General features: G+C 36.9%; 1 protein-coding gene across 3 annotated transcripts in view; it reads left to right on the top strand.

Moving 5' to 3' along the window:
* Positions 1-19,998, top strand: part of SLC25A12 (solute carrier family 25 member 12) — a 92,969-nt gene that overhangs the window by 33,452 nt on the left and 39,519 nt on the right. For 2 of the 3 annotated variants that reach the window (XM_082631167.1, XM_082631166.1), the window contains exons 5-8: positions 4,423-4,562; positions 15,067-15,213; positions 17,372-17,510; positions 18,186-18,279. In XM_082631167.1, the coding sequence (XP_082487293.1) occupies positions 4,423-4,562; positions 15,067-15,213; positions 17,372-17,510; positions 18,186-18,279 (520 nt within the window). Of the gene's footprint in view, positions 1-929; positions 1,034-4,422; positions 4,563-15,066; positions 15,214-17,371; positions 17,511-18,185; positions 18,280-19,998 lie in introns of all 3 variants that reach the window. The other variant, XM_082631168.1, reaches the window with a different exon arrangement.

Below are 19,998 nucleotides of genomic sequence, written 5' to 3'. Positions count from 1 at the left end.
TATGAAAAATGTCATATCCTCTCAGTGGAAACAAAGCAATAGACATGGCATAATATGAAATTCTAATGATAATAAATGCCTAGTTTAACTTGGTAAGAATGAGAGCTTCACTTGGGTGTTCAAATTAAATCAGGAATACTTTTTGAGACTGCTTTCAGATATCGCAGAGAAGGTCACATTAATATTCAAGGCTATGGAGTAGCTTAGAATTTGAGGTAAAAAGAGGACATGGTTTTACTTGTTTTTATGCCATTTGGTGATAGATTGTTGAAGCATCTAACTTCTATAGTAATAGATGCTCTTTAAATGTAAACTCATTTTTCCTGAGAAGTGAACCTTTACATATATTTGGCAGCAGGACTACTCTGTTGACTGATTGTACAGTAGTCCCTTTTGGAGGTAGGTAAAGGGTTAATAGAAATACTTTTCCCTCAGTAAAATAGAAGAGGTCACCCCGGAAACTAATGAGCCACCTGGAAATAGAACCTAGAAGTCTGGCCTGACATGCTGGGTTGGCTGGGACTCCTTCTACAAGCTCCTGTTGTTGATCTTTTTGTTGTTGTTTGTTTTCCTTTTTTTTCTTTTTTAGTTTCTTAGTTGTTCCTCTTCTTTCCCCCCAAGTTTTCCCTCACTGAGAAACTCTTTACTTCTGCAAGTCTTGCCATTGTTTTTGTTCAGTTATACAAAAGGATATTCATTGTTCCTGGTGGGAGTCCTTCTAAAAGCCTCTCTGACTTCACTTTAAGAACTGTGCAGGTGAAACTCAGCTACTGAGGACATTTTTTTTCCCTGACAATAAAAATGTTTGATCTCAAGCCTATAAGTTTGAAGGAGTGGCTCCTGCTGGGCTGGAATCCTTGAAATCAGGATGTCGTTGGGCTGATGGTAGGTGGGCTGTGTCACAGGGCTGATGGCTTGTATACCTACAGGAGGAGTTCTCTGGCCACACCGTTGGTACAGCAGCTCCTTCCAGGCTCATTCATGGAACAGGCATGGCGGCAGTCTTGGAGAAGAGTGCCAGCCCCGGTCAGAGGTAATTTTGTACTGCAGAAAGGTGAACAAGACCAGTAGGAAGCTCCCATAAGGACCAGGGGAGGGATGAGGGTGGATGAGATGGGGAGACACAGTGTGGGCTGCTGGGGAAATTAAAACCTCTGTTAAGACATATTTACATAATATATATGCTTCGATGTATTTCATCTAGTACAATCATCATAAGTGACTGATACAGCTAAACTGACTAATGTTATATGTCTGTGAACATTTTTACTTAATCACAGTTGTCACCATTACCTGCCCTCCTGACAAATCATTGTACTCCTCTCCTTTAAGCAAAGAGAACATAATGGCAGGCTACTTTTGTATCTGGCCCCGATTCCCTTTTCAGAGGAATTATAAATCATCTCTTTCATGAGCCCATGCTCTGCAGGAAGTGAAAAAGTGGTCTTTTGTTTTCTATATGTCAGAAAACAAATGGATTCCTATTTCCCTTAGCAGTGCCAACCTAGTATAAAACACTCGATCATGATCTTGTTGCCAATAAGATGTGACTATCATATCCCTTTCATCCAAGCCAGAACTGTGGCCACTGAAATAGCACTCCTTGGAGAGCTAAAGACCCTTGTTTGCCACTGGAAAGACGGGATTCTCTCTGGGGGGAAACTTGCTGTGTAGTTTCAGTTAGATATACTGGGTATATCTGAGATTATTGGTGCTCCCTTTCATGTCATACAGAACCTGATAAAACTGGGTAAGGTAAGATCATCAGCTCTTTGGGCTATTGCCGCACACAAGTATAAGCTCTCCAGTTCTGGAGCTTTTGTATAACTTTTTTTTTTTTTTTAGTAAACATATCCTGGTAAAAGTAAAGTGGTAATTATGAATTTGATTTCAAAACAATAGTTGTACTAATTATTTCTGTAAGCTTCCTGATTTAGCCTTAGGCAGTTGGTAGTGGAAATAGTAACAGAAGGGAAGTGGAATATCAAGAGGTGCCAAAGTAGCTTTGAAATTTTGTAGCCTGTGACATGGCTAAAATAATTAAAAGTGTCTGGGGGTAGTTAATAAACCACAGCATATAATAATGGTCATAATAAAACCGTATACAAAGCTGTCAACTGACCACTTTGGGTGAAGGGAGAAATGTTTAAACAAATATTCATGGAAAATGACACTTATATATTTGGGAAAATTATTATGAGTAATTTAAGCCATCATTTTAATTGTTTCAAAGGTATTGTAAGATTTTATTTAAAGGTTGCTAAGTAGTTTACAAAATAAGATTTTAGTTAAAAGTTTTTATTTTAGAACTATTTTTCTGAATGTAAATTATACATTGTAATTTTGGTTTATAAATATCCTTTTTGTGATAACAGAAGACAATTTTCATGGTTCATTAAATTTTCATAAGTTTGAAGGCTTTTTAATCTTTGGCTTTATTTGATATAGTTTTGTACTTGAGATTCTGATATTTTCCAGTCATACAAAGGGAATTCAGTTTTATTCCACTGTTATATAAAACTTATTTAGTTAGCAATATGTATATTTCTTATCAAATAGTTGAGTTTTGGGAGTTGTGACCTTTAAAATAAAGGTTATAAAATAACTCATTCCCTTTAATAATTTATCTTAATGTTACTTAAATATATGTAGTAATTTAAGTTATCCTAATATGCTTTCCATTAATTTTTTCATAGTCCCTTAGTTTAACACTTAAAATAAGAAATCAAATTAATTAATTTGGAAAGAGAAGCAACTAATTAATTGAATTAGGAGGATCCTAAAAAAATCTTTGCTAACCGGCCATAATACTTTTAACTCTAAATAGTTTTTTGCCATCCTTATTATTTTAATTATTTTGTAAACTTTAACATATCTTACAACTTGTTGAAGTTTCATATAGATTCACGGGTAATCCTTTGTGTTGGTTAGGATCCCATGACTTGCTGTATTGCGTTAATTCTTTGTTTTCAGAAACAAAAACTCATATTTAATTTGTGTTTATGGAAGATGAAAATAATTGACATAATTTGAAAACTCTGAAATACTGTTGCTATTTAGGCCAGAAATAAATGCTACATTCCATTTGAAAGAAAAGATGAGAATCCCATCTCCCCAGTGACATCCAATGCCGCCTTCCAACTGACTAATCACTGTGACCTATTCAGAGCTGTCATGTTGAGTCCAGACTGGTAGGATTTCCAGTTCAGGATTCTTACACTCCCTCCTGCTCCCCCAGCATAACAATGCTTTTATCAAAAAAAAACCAAAGTATATTAAAACTAAAGGGAATCCATTAAACCATTTACAATATGAGATTTATATCTTACTCAAAGAATTTGCAGAAATTAGGTAAAATAGCATAGTTGGAGATTATAAAACATTAAGCTTGTATTTACTAATTCTTTAGTATAATTGATAGCTATAGATAGTAAAATCCTTTCACTAATATAATTGGCTTAAATTTGAAAATAATTTTGTTCTTAAGACATCAGTAAAACGGGCTTCCTGCTTTCTTAACTTTGTTAACGATTTTTTTTTTTTTTTTGGCATGAGCTTCTAAATTAGTCTATCCAGTCTATGCTTGTTAAAGTACCAGTCATTTGTGAATTGACTTTCATAGTAAGTGTAGAACGGTGAAAGAAAGCGAATGACTTTGTAGAGCATGAAGACAAGCTGTCAGAGGGTTTTGGTTGTATATTACACAGTGTGACTGGTTCCTATCTAAAAGTTAGTATACTGTGTTTAGTCCTTCTTTACTTAAAAGTGAATCACTAATTTCACTTATCTTAAAATATTTTAATAGCTGAGACTAATAATCATGGTTTTTATGGGGATCTTGAAGCTTTGTGTCAAGACCATATTTTTGACAATATCAGAAGCTTTTAATAAGGTGCTTGCTGCTGAGCTAATGATATGCTTTTGATAGTATTTCTTATACCTATCTTCAATAGACATATTCAGGCTAGTGTGAATGTAATAATCAAGCCTCAATCAAGCCATACTTAGTATGACAAATATTGCATTATACTGTAATTTAGGTATTCATGCTTCTGATAAAGGGCTTAATTCGACTCCTTGAGGAACCGGGAAAACACTATTGATTTTATACTGGAATGCAAAGTAGCAGCCATTTATAATGCAAGATATAAATCACTTCCTAATTAAAATTAAATCAAGAGAAATTAAAAATCTCATGGCCTTATATGTACTGGTACACAATCTTAACTGTAAAATTATATTTTGTATCAATTGTGCTCCTGTGCATGGGTTTCTGAGCACAAAAATTTTGCAGCTAATGTTAGTAGAAACAGATAATATTGACTTTTAAAATTTCTCTTAATTTCTTTCTGTAGGAACATTGCAGTGGACTAAACTACTTATTCCAGATATAATTTATTTATTTTTGTTTTCCCTTTCAAGAAAATGTCAAAGAAATTTTTGGACAGACTACTATTCATCATCATATCCCTTTTAACTGGGACTGTGAATTTATCCGGCTGCATTTTGGGCATAATCGGAAGAAGCATCTTAACTACACAGAATTCACACAATTTCTTCAGGTGAGCTTAGTTTTTCATAACCAGCGTAAATATATACCATTCCTCCTCCATCTCCTTCCCTTTTAGCTTTATTAGGTTTATTACAAAAAATAGCAATCCTCTGTGGCATTTCACCCCCATTTTTCATTTCTCACTCCCAGAGGCAACTTATTTAAATTTTCGTAATTGTTCCTTTCGGTGTTTACTTTCCTAGCTTTAAATAATAAACATGTGCTGGCACTTCTACTTTTTAATTTTTCACTTTTAGGTATTATTTAATTTGAACTATGGAAGATTAGGAGCTAGCTTTTTCACCTTTCCCCCTCTATCACAGACTTGGACATTTTCTCTCCCCTCCCTCCACATAATTATGTCGTGATTCTGCTTAGATTGGTAACCATATTTGAATCACCACAATTCTGTAAACACTGTGCATGACTAAAATGATTTTCTTAGCAATTCTAATTTTTATTATTTCATTTTCTGTATATTAATGCCAATTCATTCTCAGACTTGGCTTCAGTTACTAAAATCTCATTTTAATATGCTTAAAACAGAGTAGGTGTTTGGTCAATTTCATCCTCTTGGAGCAATCCAGAAGCTTGCTTTCTTTTTAAAAAAATTTGAGGTAAAATTCACTTAACATAAAATTAACCATGTGAAAGTGCACAGTTTAGTACATTCACAGTGTTGTGCAACCACCAGCTCTAATTATTATTATTTTTTAAAATTTATTTATTTATTTTGGGGCTGCGTTGGGTCTTCGTTGCCGCGCGCGGGCTCTCTCTAGTTGCGGCGAACGGGGACCACTCTTCATCGTGGTGCACGGGCTTCTCATTGCGGTGGCTTCTCTTGTTGCGGTGCGCAGGCTCTGGGAGTGCGGGCTTTGGTAGTTGTGGCTCACGGGCTCAGTAGTTGTGGCTCACGGGCTCTAGAGTGCAGGCTCAGTAGTTGTGGCGCACGGGCTCAGTTGCTCCGCGGCATGTGGGATCTTCCTGGACCAGGGATCGAACCCGAGTCCCCCGCATTGGCAGGTGGATTCCTAACCACTGTGCCACCAGGGAAGTCCTACCAGCTCTAATTCTGAAACCTTTTCATTACCCCAGACGAAAACCCTGTACCAGTTAAACAGTCACACCCCATTCTTGCCTTTCCTTAGCTCCTGAAACCACCAATTTACTTTCTATGGATTTACCTATTTTGGATATTTCATATCAGTGGAATTATACAATATGAATTTTTGTGTCTGGCTTTTTCTTAGCATAGTGTTTTCAAGGATTATCTGTGTGTAGCATATATTAGTCCTTCATTCGTTTTTATGGCTGAATAATATTCCATTGTATGGATATATCATATTTTGTCTATCCATTCATTAGTTGATGGACACTTGGGTTGTTCTTGCCTTTTGGCTGCTATGAATAGTGCTGCTATGAACATTGGTATACATGTATGCTTTTGAATACCTGTTTTCAAATCTTTTGAGTATATCCCTAAGGTGTGAGATTACTGGGTCATATGGTAATTTTAACTTTTTGAGGAACTGCCAGACTGTTTTCCACAGCCCCTACACCATTTTCTGGAACTGTCTGATACTGGACTTTGTACTTACTACATAGCTGTCAGCTTGTGATCTCCCTTCACCTTCATCCTGGGGAGTCCATCTGCTTTTCTGTTATGTTGAACCTCTCATTTGCTGGATTTCATCTCTTCCTTTATTACGGTTTGCTTCCTCTTTTTTTTTAAATATTTAGTTGATCTATTTATTTGTTTGGCTGTGTCAGGTCTTCGTTGTGGCACGTGGGAGTTTTTGTTGTGGCGCTCGTTGTGGTGCGCAGGCTTCTCTTTAGTTGTGGAATGTGGGTTTTCTTGCTCTAGTTGTGGCACGGGGGGTCCAGAGTGCATGGGCTCTGTAGTCAGCGGCACACGGGCTCTCTGGTTGAGGCGTGCGTGCTCATTAGTCCCGGTGCGTGGGCTTAGTTGCCCCGTGGCATGTGGGATCTTTGTTCCCCGACCAGGGATTGAACCCACGTCACCTGCATTGGAAGGCGAATTCTTTGCCACTGTACCACGAGGGAAGTCCCTGCTCCCTCTTTTTGGTAGAATACTTACTGCAGGGGCTTCCTAAGGAAAGTAAAATAATTTTTTTGTGAGACTTGATATATGAAAACCTCTGCTCTATCATTACCTTTAGTTTGGCTGGGTATAGAATTTCAGTAATTTATTTTCCTCCTAATTTGAAAATATATCTCTTTTGTTTTCTAGCTTCCAGTGTTGCCACTGAGCAGTCTAGTACCATTCTAATCTTGATTCTGTTTTGAAACTTTTTTTTTTCCACTCTGGAGGGTTTTAAGATTTTTTTCTTTTCAGCATTTTGAAATTTCATGATGATATTCCTTGATGTGAGTTTATTTTTATTCATTGTGCTGAGCATTCAGGGGCTCTTTTAATTTGAAAGCTTATGTACTTCAATTCTTGAAAATATTCTTTCTACTTTTCTTCTATTTTTTCTTCCTGTCTATAACTAGTAAATGTAATAAATGTATGATCCTTTAGTTTTCTTTTCTCTCCTGTTTTCCTTCTGAACCTTCTATTGTTTCTTTTGTTATATTTCTAATTTTCAAGAGTTCTTTTTGGTTTTCTAAATATTTCTTTTAAAAATAGCATACTGGGGCTTCCCTGGTGGCGCAGTGGTTGAGAGTCCGCCTGCCGATGCAGGGGACACGGGTTCGTGCCCCGGTCTGGGAGGATCCCACATGCCGCAGAGCGGCTGGGCCCGTGAGCCATGACCGTTGATCCTGTGCGTCCGGAGCCTGCGCGTCCGGAGCCTGTGCTCCACAACGGGAGAGGCCACAACAGTGAGAGGCCCACATACTGCAAAAAAAAAAAAATAAAAAAAATAAAAAAAAATAAAAAAAATAAAAATAGCATACTGTTCTTTCATGGATGTAGTATTTTCTCTCACTTCTCCAAACATATTAGAGGCAGGGTTTTTTGTTTGTTTGTTTGTTTTAATTTTCTTCTCCCTGCAAAGTGTCTGTTTCTGTCAAGTTACTTTCCTTCTCTTTGTTTGGGTCTCTCTTTTTCATGTTAGCAGCTCTTCTCCTACGTCTGGTGGTTCTTGGTCCTCTGCTCATATTAAAATTAAGATTGAGGCTTATTGGGAGCTTTGGGTTCATGGCAGGATTTATTAACTGGACCTTACTGTAAAGTTCTTTGGCTGGGCTCTTTTTCCAGGGACTCTCTAATGCCTATATGTTCAGGTCTTTTACTTTGGATTGGGGAATCAGAATAATCATTTGGCCACCCATCTGGAGTATTAGATCTGGCTTTTGATATTCTGGTTGCTGAGTAAGACAAAAGGGTTAGAGGTCTGCAACATTCAGTATGGAGATGGACTTTCATTTAATTACCTGTTTTCATCTGTGCCTGGTCTCCCTTAGTCCGGAGATCCTCTGTTAGACTCACCTAGTTGTCTTCCAGGGTTGGGAAAGGGCTAGTGGACTGGCTGTGGTGGAGTATAGCAGGTAACTAATTGCTGTATAAACAGGCTTCCATCTAAGCCTCCTGTTCTCAGCTTCACCTTCACCATTACTTCTGGGGGTACTAGTATAGCCAATTCACAAGTCTTTGGCAAATTCTGTCATGTACATTGGATTGCTTTTTTGCTTTCCTCACTTCTAGTTTTCTTGGGCCTGCTAAGCCAGTTGTCATTTGCTCTTTTGCCCTCTAATCTTTTTTTGTGTGTGTAAATTTATTTATTTATGGCCGATTTGGGTCTTTGTTGCTGCGCTTGGGCTTTCTCTACTTGTGGTGAGCAGGGGCTACTCTTCGTTGTGTTGTGTGGGCTTCTCCTTGCGGTGGCTTCTCTTGTTGAGAGCATGGGCTCTAGGTGTGTGGGCTTCAGTAGTTGTGGCACACGGGCCCAGTAGTTGTGGCTCGCGGGCTCTAGAGCACAGGCTCAGTAGTTGTGGTGCACGGGCTTAGTTGCTCTGCGGCATGTGGGATCTTCCGGACCAGGGCTCGAACCCATGTCCCCTGCATTGGCAGGTGGATTCTTAACCACTACACCACCAGGGAAGTCCCTCTAATCTTAAAAATGTAGTTGCTGTCTTCTTTTCTGTTCTCTTTGTCCTTGAGTTTCTGTATTGTTTTGTTTTTCATTCTTTAGTGTGATTTTTATTGAAGAGTAGAGTTTTGAAAGAGAACAGAGCTAAATGTACTAGTTCAGTCTCATCCAAATCCACAGGATTTCTGAACCCCTGCTATTTTCATCCCATAGTTAGATGAGATGCATTTCTAAAAACACAAGATCTTTAGCTTTAACATAACTTCCTATATTTACCCTTTCCCTCAGTTCCCCTTTCCCACCCTTTCAATCTAGAGCAGATTTATTTTATTTTATCTTTTATTTATTAGAGTATTTTTATCTCTTTAGAATATCTTTATTTTATCTTTTATAGGTCCAGAGTATTGTTTTTCTCATTAGCGTGATCACAGTATCTATTCTACCCTGATGTTTTGATTATACTACATAAATGGAGAGCTCTATATGCAGAACGTTTTTCCTTTGGTTGCTTCTTTTTGAAGTCCTTAATTTTAATTTTTTATTTTGAAAGACTTCAAATATATTTAAAAATAGAATAGTATAATGAACCCCCATGTACCCATCAACTAGCTTCAACAATTATTAAATGTTGGCCAGTCTTTTTTTAATCTATACTCTCCACTCTGTTCCCTACTGGAGCATTTGGGAGCCAATCCCATACACTCTATAGTTTCATATGTGATACTTCAAATATATATCTTTAAAAGATACAGGGGAGTCCTTCAGCTGTTGACCTAATAGAAAATAGAAAATCTATTCTTCCAGCATTACTCTTGCATTACTCTTGTAGTGAGGATTCTGCTTTTCTTCAGTACTGAATGTCATTAACAAGGCTTAATCATGCCCATGATTGCCACTGGATATTTCTGAGAGTCTAAGACGTGCATGGAAAAGACAAAGACATAACAAAGGCATAAATAGGGAGGAAAAAAAAGAGTGAGGAAGGGAAAGTCTATGTAAGATAGAGTGAAGCTCTCTGTGCTTCTGATGCTGCTTAGGAATATCCTTTCCTTGGAGAGCACTTTCAACCATATTTTAAGGCTGAAATAAAGATAAAAAATTCCTGCTTCATTTGAAGGGTGATGTGGTTGGAACTGGGGTGATAGAAAGTTGGAGTATGTTAGGGAGAATGACTAAAGTAGAAGAGGAGAAAATTTACAAATTGGAGATTGAACAACATGCTCCTAAGTAATCAACGGCTCATAGAAGGAATCAAAAGGAAAATCAAAAAATATCTTGAGACAAATGGAAACACAGCATGCCAAAACTTAAAGGATGTAGCAAAAGCAGTTCTAAGAAGGAAGGTTATAGTGATAAACACCTACATTAAGAAAAAAGAAAAATCTCAAACAATCTACCTTTATACCTAAAGGAACCTGAAAGAGAATAAACTAATAAGCCCAAAGTCAGTAGAAGGAAATAACAAAGATCAAAGGAGAAATAAATGAAATAGAGACTAGAAAGACAGTAGAAAAGATCAATGAAACCAAGAACGGGTTTTTTGAAAAAATAAACAAAACTGACAAACATTTAGATAGATTAAGAAAAAAAGAAGTCTCAAATAAAATCAGAAATGAAGGAGGAGACCTTACAACTGATAAAGATCATAAGAAACTACTATAAACAGTTATACACCAACAAATGAGAAAACCTAGAAGAAATGGATAAATTCCTAGACACATACAACCTACCAAGACTGAATCGTGAAGAAATGGAAACTCTGAACAGACGAGTTACTAGCAAGGAGATTGAATCAGTAAGCAAAAACCTCTCAATGAAGAAAAGTCCAGGACCAGATGGCTTCACTGATGAATACTACCAAACATTTTAAGAAGAATTAATATAAATCCTTCTCAAACTCTTCCAAAAAATAGGAGGGTATACTTCTTCCAAGTTCATTGTACAAGATCAGTATTACCCTGATACCAAAGCCAGACAAGGGCACTACAAGAAAATTACAGGTCAGTATCCCTGATGAAGATAGATGCAGATATTCTCAACCAAATATTAGCAAACTGAATTCAGTAGTATACTAAAAGGATCATATACAATAATCAAGTGGGACTTAACTCCTGAGATGCAAGAATGATTCAACATATGCTAATACACCACATTAATACATTACAATGAAGGATAAAAATCATGATCATCTCAATAGATATAAATGCAGGAAAAGCATTTGACAAAATTCAAGATCCTTTCATGATAAAAACTCTTAAATTAGGTGTAGTTGGAATATACCTCAGCATAATAAAGGCTGTAGATGACAGGTCCACAGCTAACATCATACTCAATAGTGAAAAGCTGAAAGCTTTTCCTCTAAGATCAGGAACAAGTCAAGGATGTCCACTGTTGCCACTGTTATTCAAAAAATAATGGAAGTCCTTAGAGCAATTAGACAAGAAAAAGAAATAAAAGGCTTCCAAGTTGGAACGAGAAAAATTAAAATTAAGTTAATTAAATTAATTAAAATTAAAATTGTCCTTGCTTGTAGGGGACATAATATATGTAGAAAACCCTGAAGACTTTACGCTTACACAAAATACTGTTAGACCTAATAAATTACTTCAGGAAAATTGTCGGATATAAAATCAGTATACAAAAATGAGTTGCATTTCAGTACACTAACAAGAAACTATTGGAAAGAGAAATTAAGAAAACAATTTCATTTACAATAACATTAAAAAGAAGAAAACAGGAATAAATTTAAGGAAGTAAAAGATATGTAAACTGAAAACTATAAGACATTGATGAAAGAAATTGAAGACATAAATAAATAGAAAGATATTTTGTGTTCATGGATTGGAATAGTTAATAGTTAAAATGTCCATACTACCCAAAGTGATCTATAGATTCATTGCAATCCCTATCAAACTTCCAGAGGCGTTTTTCACAGAAATAGAAAAAACAATCCTCACATTTGTATGGAACCACAAAAGACCCCAAATAGCCAAAGTAATCTTGAGAAAGAACAAAGCAGGAGGCATCACACTTCCTGAATTCAAACTATATTGCAAAGGTATAGTATTCAAAATAGTATGATATTGTCATAAAACAGACACATAGATCAGTGGAACAGAATAGAGAGCCCAGAAATAAACCCATGCATATATGGTCAATTAATTTTTGACAAAAGAGCCAAGAATACACAGTGGAGAAAGGATAGTCTATTTAATAAATGGTGTTGGGAAGACTGGACAGCCACAGGCAAAAGAATGAAACTGGACTCCTGTCTTAAACCATACATAAAAATCAACTCAAAATGGATTAGAAACTTGAACATAAGACCTGAAACTTTAAACTCCTAGAAGAAAACAGAGGGAGTAAGCTCCTTGGCTTCAATCTTGACAATGATTTTTTGAATTTGACATCAAATTAAAAAATAAAATAAACAAAAGCAAAAATAAACAAATAGGACTACATCAAACTGAAAAGCTGCACAGCAAAGGAAACCATCAACAAAAAGAAAAGGCAAGCTATGGAATGGGAGAAAATATTTTCAAACTACATATCTGATAAGGGGTTAATATCCAAAATATACAAGGAACTCATTCCACTCAGTAGCAAAACAAAACAACCCCCCCCCAAAACGCAATTAAAAAATGGGCAAGGGACCACAATAGACATTTTTCTAAAGAAGACATATAGATGGCCAACAGGTACATGAAAAGTTGCTTAGCATTGCTAATCATCTGGGAAATGCAAATCAAAACCACAATGAAATATCGCCTTGTACTCTTTAGGATGTCTGTTATTAAAAAGACCAAAGACAACAAATGCTGTCAAGGATGTGGAGGAAAGGGAACCCGTGTACACCGTTGATGGGAAAGTAAACTGGTACAGCTATTATGGAGAACAGTATGGAAGTTCCTCAGGAAGTTAAAATAGAGCTACTGTGATCCAGCAATCCTACTTCTGAGTATATATCCAAAAGAAATAAAATCATCATCTCAAAGAGATTATCTGTACTGCTGTGTTTACTTTTTTTTTGTACTCCTGTGTTTATTGCAGCATTATCACAGTAGCCAAGGTGTAGAAACAACCTAAGTGTCCATTGACAAAAGAATGGATAAAGAAAATGTGGTGTGTGTATATATATGTGTGTGTGTGTGTGTGTATGTGTATATATATGTATGTATATACGTATATTATTCCACATTCATACAATGGAATATTTTTCAACTTAAAAAAAAGGAAATTCTCTCGTTTGCAGCAACATGGATGAAGTTGGAGGGCATTATGCTAAGTGAAATAAGCCAGACATAGAAAGACAAACACTCCATGGTATCACTTACATGTAGAATTAAAAAAAAGAAGAAGTTGTACATGTAGAAACAGAGTAGAATAGTGGCTAGTGGGTGGGAGAAATAGGAAGAGGCTGGAAAAAGGGCACAAACTTTGTTATAAGATAAATAAGATCTGAAGATCTAATGTATAATGTGCTGACAATATTACTGTATTGTATAATTGAAATTTGCTAAGAGAGTAGAACTTAAGTGCTCTCATCAAAAAAAAAAAAGATAAATATGTGAGGTGATGGATGTGTTTAATTAACTCAATGCTGGGAGTCCTTGCACAATATATACATATATCAAATCATCACATTGTACACTTTAAGTGTATTATAATTTTATTTGTCAATTATACTTTAATAAGTTGAAATTTTTAAAAAGCAGAAGGGGTTGGAAAGAAAACTTTGTCAAATCATGCTGGTTGTTTATTTTGTACTCTATCTTTCATACATTTTTACCAGTTGACTTTTAGTTTCTCTACTTCTGTTGGTCTTTTCAAGACCAATAGAATATTTGAATATGTATAAATATTTCAAATTCAAATATTTACATGTGTGATGATGGATGTTAAAATGTTTAGATGTTTTCCACAATGTTGTTATTAAATTTTTTAAAAGTTAAGATTATTGAAAGATTTAGTAGGTTTGATATACTTGCCTCTAGCCTATCAACCTGCTAAGAAAAAATATTTTAAAAACTTGTTTTGGGACTTCCCTGGTGGTGCATTGGTTGAGAGTCCACCTGCCAATGCGGGGGACACGGGTTCGGTCCCTGGTCCGGGAGGATCCCACATGCCGCGGAGCGATCGGGCCTGTGTGCCACAACTGCTGAGTCTGTGCTCTAGAGCCCGCAGGCCACGGCTGCTGGGCCCGTGCACCTAGAGCCCATGCTCCACAGCAGGGGAGGCCACCGTAGTGAGAGGCCCGTGCACCGCAGCGAAGAGTAGCCCCCGCTCACCTCAACTAGAGAAAACCCGCAGCAGCTAGGACCCAATGCAGCAGAAAATAAATCAATAAATAAAAATTAAAAAAAAAAACAAACTTGTTTTATTGTTAAATATCATACAAATATAGAAAACCATATAAAACAAATGTATAACTTAATGAATTATGAGACAAACACCTGCTAAGGCAATTTTAATGTCTTTGAATTACTATTGAGATATAGAAAAATATAATTAATTAGTAAAAGGGTGAAACTTCTATCAAAAGCTATTTTAAATGTCAGAAAAGGGTAAATCAACATTGATTTGTAGGCTTTTATAAATGAATGGCAATGCAAATTGCCATTACAATATTTACAATATTAAATTACAATACTTAACTTTATCTGTGAATAATATTTATATATTTAGATAGGAATATTATTTCCAGAGTTGCAAATAGTGTGAAAATGACATCTAATAGCACTATTATTATGTTGTGATAACAGATTTATTTGGATTATGTCCTATGTCCTCAGGGCAGAAATGCTCTAAATTTTGACTTTTATATAGTCCTTAGGGTATTACTGGCACCTTTTGTTTTGATATCACCTATTATAAAAGTCAGCTGCCCAGTAATTTAAAAGTTCAGAGATCTTCTGTATTGTTCTACAGTTTATGAGTATCACTCAAAGCCACACAGAGTGATAGCTGAACAGTATTTATGCAGTTTGTTATTCATAACTTTCACGTTAGAATTTCAAGCTTCAGTTGGTTGAATCTGCGGATGCGGAACCCTCGGATGTGGAGAGCCAGCTGTAATTCAGAAGTACTCTTGGATGATAAGAATGCCTTCAAGCAGGAGAGTTACTAGTTATTTTAAAGGTAGAACTTAAAGCGCTGAAAAGACACTCTGAAAAGTTTTCAGTGATGAAAACTTCTCAAGTAAACAAAGGTTGTTTTTCCTCCCTTTTCTTTATTGACGTTCTGTGATTCACTTTTCCTGAGGAGTAACATGTAGTACATTTTCAGGAAAACGTGCTTTTTAAAAAGAAATGAAGAGTTTTGTTGTACATTCAGAGCTGTATATTGTTCATTTTTGTAGTAAATGCATGTAGGGGAAGGATGTCTATCCTTCTTTTCTAAAACATACACTCGGGATGTGCTTTAGTTAACCTAAGGCTCCATTTCTGACTTTCCCTCCAGGAACTACAGCTGGAACATGCAAGACAAGCCTTTGCACTGAAAGACAAAAGCAAAAGTGGCATGATTTCTGGTCTGGATTTCAGTGACATCATGGTTACCATTCGGTCTCACATGCTTACTCCCTTTGTGGAGGAGAACTTAGTTTCAGTAAGTAAAGACAACCACTTCAACTTTCTGTTTCCTTAAAGCTTTGAAACCATTGTCCTGGATTGCATCCCTGGGCCTATCTCACTCTCAACTATTCTAACTTTATGCTTGGTTGGTAGTAGGTAAACGGGTGTGTGTAAGGGAGGTGGGGGGGGTGATAGTGAATAGTCTTTCCCCAGATCATAGCTGCTTTTTTCAGCACCACCATCTTGCTCTCATGTATTTCCAAATTGTTTATTTCCATTTACAGAGTCCCCCTAAAGAAAACAGGGGAGTTTGTAGACAAGGGTGTGCAAATTACTTTTTCCAGTGGGCAGTACTTCTCTCAGACACTACTGCCTTCACCTTTGGCCTCTTTCCATCCCACCAGGCTCCCAAAGCCTTGCTATAAGGATGGCTCCTTCCTTTGTTGCCAGCAGGGTGCTGTTTGCTAGAGGGATCATCACTGGCCTCTACACTGTTTTAATAACCATGGCTGTGGCAGAAGGTATGGAGGACATATGTGGGCGTCAGCTTCTGTGGCTCACTCCTCTCTCTGCCCTTTCACCTGTGCATTCAGTCTGCATGGACCAGACAGTTTTTTGTTCTCTAAACTGCTAATCTCTGTAAAGCAATCATCTGGACCAATAGCAAACTGATGTCATCCACTTCCTCACAAAGAATGGTGAAACTGTCCTCACTTATCAGTTTTCTTGTTCATGTGTTGTACTTATGTATAAGTTTTTGATTGCTGCTTGTTTTAAATGGAGGGAAGCCAATGAGTGCTTTTGTTGTTTCAGCTGAAGATCATTATCCCTGATTCAGACCGGGGGTAGAAAGATCAACTTCTGTTCTTTTTCTTCAGTGAATTTGAACATGGAGCATGTCACTTTCTCCTACACATTTCACCTCCTTGACACCCATCTCCCACTCCCCTACCCTCACCTCGTACCCCAGCCAAAAAATGAAAGGAAGGAAAGAAAGAAAGGGAGAGAAGGAGGGAAGAAGGAAAGAGAATCCTAGAGAGAAGGACTTAGTGCCTTGGGGTGATGGGACCCATTTAATCTTTTCCAGTTGGGTTAGATAGACCTGTTACAGCCTCAGTTTACCAAATACCATCTCAATTTCTGGAGGAATGTGTTAAATAATTTGAGTCTGGCTTTTGGGTCGCTGGTATCCAAATTCAGGCTAATACAAATATCATATATATTTAGGTTAATGCATGTGTGTGAGGGATGGTGGGGGTGGGAACATATGCCCTGCATTACCTATACTGTCCTTAATGTAGACCTTTATGATTAAGGTTGTCACACTGGTATTTCTATGAGTATTTCTTTGGAGTTTTTAATAGAGAATGTTTTTAATCATCTGGGTTCCTCTGCCTCTTGGCTTAGAAATTAGGCTTTTGCAAGCTATGAAAAATATTCACTTTTGAGTTTATGTCCAAGTGTTGGACAGAGGGAGAAATTACTTCCTCACCCTGTAGAGGTAATGAAGGCCATATTGTCCCCCATCCTTCCCCAGGCATGAGAGAGCCTCTTTAGCGCTATTCTACTAAAGACATGATTTGTATCCCTAGATTTTCTCCACACCTTTTGGAGCTTTTGGTAGTTGTACCTTTTTGTGATAGAGATTCAGAACCTAGCACGGACTGTTTTATATCTTACCTATAACAATAAGCTTAAAAAGGAAAAGATTAGGAGAGCTGACATAGTGAAATAGTCTTAAAGTTTAAAGTTACCACTGGTTTTTGTATATGTGTGTGGGAAAAAAAGCAAGTTTAAAAAATGCTCCTCATATTGTACATTGAGGTTTGGATTATCCAGAACTAGCAGGAGTTCCATAGTTGAAGGTCTTGGAAATCCTGTTTAAATAATCATTGGTTTTGATCTGTGATAATTGTATTTGTTGTTTTTGACCTTATAGGTAGATGAACCATGAAGTCCAACTTCCAGATGTTGCTTTCTTCCTTAACACCTAAATTACATAGACTTCCTTGAGGGCATGAAACACACTGACAGTGTTTTAGCACGATACCTTCCTTGTATTTATGGACTGGCTGTTAATCATTTTAGTAATGAAGACTCCTTTGGATCTTCTTTGAGAAAAGTTCAGTGTCCATAAATGTATTTTTTTGGTTTTGTTTGTTTGTTTAACTTTCTGTGTTGTCATTTCCTAGGCAGCTGGAGGAAGTATCTCACACCAGGTTAGCTTCTCGTACTTCAATGCATTTAACTCCTTACTGAATAACATGGAGCTTGTTCGTAAGATATATAGCACTCTAGCTGGCACAAGGAAAGATGTTGAAGTCACAAAGGGTAAGATTTTAAAAATATACGTTGATTCGAATCTCAGCATTTTCACTTTATCTAGGGAATGAGGTTGGTCTAAGTTTACTACTCTGAAGCCAGATCTAGAAAGTATGTTACCATGTATGTATGCTTCACTTGGGCCATAATGGTCTCCAGAAATCCAGGTGGATTTAATGGGATGCTGAGGTCAGGAATGGAAAAGTGGCTTTGACAGTTTTGAAAAGAACCTTGGCCCAGTCTGTCAAACAGGTTAGTGGCAGCGGCTTGTTTGTATGAGGAAGGAGTTGCCACAGAAAGATGGGCAAGCCTACTCCTTTTGCTGAATTGTAGTGGGAAGTTTTAGGTGACTGGAGAAGAGCCAATTCTTTTGTCTTGTAACTCTGGAGACCAAATCAAATAAACAAGACAAGAGAGAGGATCCTAAAGAGATTGTTTTATCTCTGAAGTTAATTTATCTTTATCTGCTTTTACTGTTTTGTCATCTTAACATTTTATCTTTTGCCAGCTTTCATACTTTTGTGGTTATTTCTATATAATTGAACTTAGATATTGAAATTCAGTTTTAGACTTTTAAAATAATACTGAAATGTTTTTAGCTTTCAAATAATAGTTGGTTAAGGTAGAAATTTGTTATATGTTAAGAATCTTTTAAGATTTTAAAATATTTTCTTTTTCTTCCAGAGGAATTTGCCCAGAGTGCCATACGCTATGGACAAGTCACCCCACTAGAAATTGATATCCTGTACCAGCTTTCAGACTTATATAATGCTACAGGGTAACTATTCCAATAATTCTTCATGATATTTTTTTTTTTTTTTTTTTTTTTTTTTTTTTTTCGGTACGCGGGCCTCTCACTGTTGTGGCCTCTCCCGTTGCGGAGCACAGGCTCCGGACGCGCAGGCTCAGCGGCCATGGCTCACGGGCCCAGCCGCTCCGCGGCATATGGGATCCTCCCAGACCGGGGCACGAACCCGTATCCCCTGCATCGGCAGGCGGACTCTCAACCACTGCGCCACCAGGGAGGCCCTTCATGATATTTTTTAGGACAGTTATTTTAACGTGACACAGTGGTGTTTTTTTAAACAATAGTTTATTCAGTATATACATTTCAAGAAAGAGAGACAGGCAGATATGAGAAACAGGGGAGGAAGGAGAGACAGATGAAGACAGACTAAAGGTAGGGAGAGACGGAGGGAGGGAAAGGGAAAGAGGACAAGAGGGGAAAAAAGAGAGAGGAGGGGAAGAAAAAAGGGAGGGAAGAAGTGGAGAGAGAGCGTAAAAAGAAAGGGAGTAAAGGGTTGAAAGGGAGTAAGTAAGGTGTGAGAGAGGGAAACGGGAAAGGAAGAAAAATGATAGGGGACGGGGAGAGGGAAGTGACAAAAAGTAAGAGAGGGACAGAAAAATTGATTTAATCTGGACTCTAGAGGTGTTAGGAATTTTTAGTGATTTGTGGACATTTGCCTAAATTTCTAAAATAAATTGAAGTACATGTTCAGGAATCTTATAATCTTTTTGATTCATTGTGAATGGGGATTTTACTAAACAGTATATACCATTTTGTGTTGGAGAGTATCATTTTCTTGAAATATGCCTGTGACATTATCATCATGGTTATCATCATAGTTAAGCTCAGATGTTTTATGCCTCTGTTTTATAGATTGAGAAAACCCAAAGCACATAGAGAGAATTTAATTTGCAAAGTCTCATGCAAATCCAGATGAAAAACTCTTGTCTTTGGGCACGCAGTAGGACCTGTGTGATCTGCTAAGTGATCAGATTTTATTAGTCACCTGTAGTAGTTACTTAAGTGTAGGCATATCTGAAAAAAATGGGTTTTAACCCTAGAACTGAAGACTAATAGAAGTTGAGTGTACATAGATGATTTATTACCTTCATGCTACATAATGAATTGTTGAGCTGGAGATGATACTGGATAAGCCAGCCCGTCTTTGGTGATTGACATGAACTATCAGGCCATGTCTCAGCCATCTAGAATTCACATTTTTAGTAAAGGTATTGTACCTCCATGATAATAAATGCTTTCAAAAAGTGCTTCTCAAAACTGGATCTGACGTGACGTACTAGCTAGTTCAGGGAATGTACTTACTTTAAAGTAAAAATTTTTTGAAACAGTAGTGCATTTGCGTAGTTCAAAACTCTTAAGAGTTTAAAAGAGCATGCCGTAAAAATGTCTCCCTTCTACCCTTCTCCCTTTTCCCCTTAAAGGCAACCGGTATTTATCACTTTTATTTTTATCCTTCTCAAGAGACTTTGCACTTATGCAATAAATATGTATGCTATAGGAATATATTTAGTGTGTATGAACTGTCGATGTTTATACTTTGCTTCTGGCAAGAATTATTTCTTTAATTTTATTATCTGTCTTTGGAGTCATTAAATTTATGTACTCCACATTATTTCTTTAGAGTCTTTTGCTTTTTGTGTGGCAAGCAGCGCCTGAAGTTTTCTTTTTCTCTCACTAATATGATCTGTG

This window comes from Mesoplodon mirus (assembly GCF_964341445.2).
Source record: "Mesoplodon mirus genome assembly, chromosome: 8".
Classification (NCBI taxonomy): Eukaryota; Metazoa; Chordata; class Mammalia; order Artiodactyla; family Ziphiidae; genus Mesoplodon; species Mesoplodon mirus.
The sequence above is the reverse complement of the archived record's forward strand: the minus strand, read 5'-3'. Positions and strand labels throughout refer to the sequence as shown.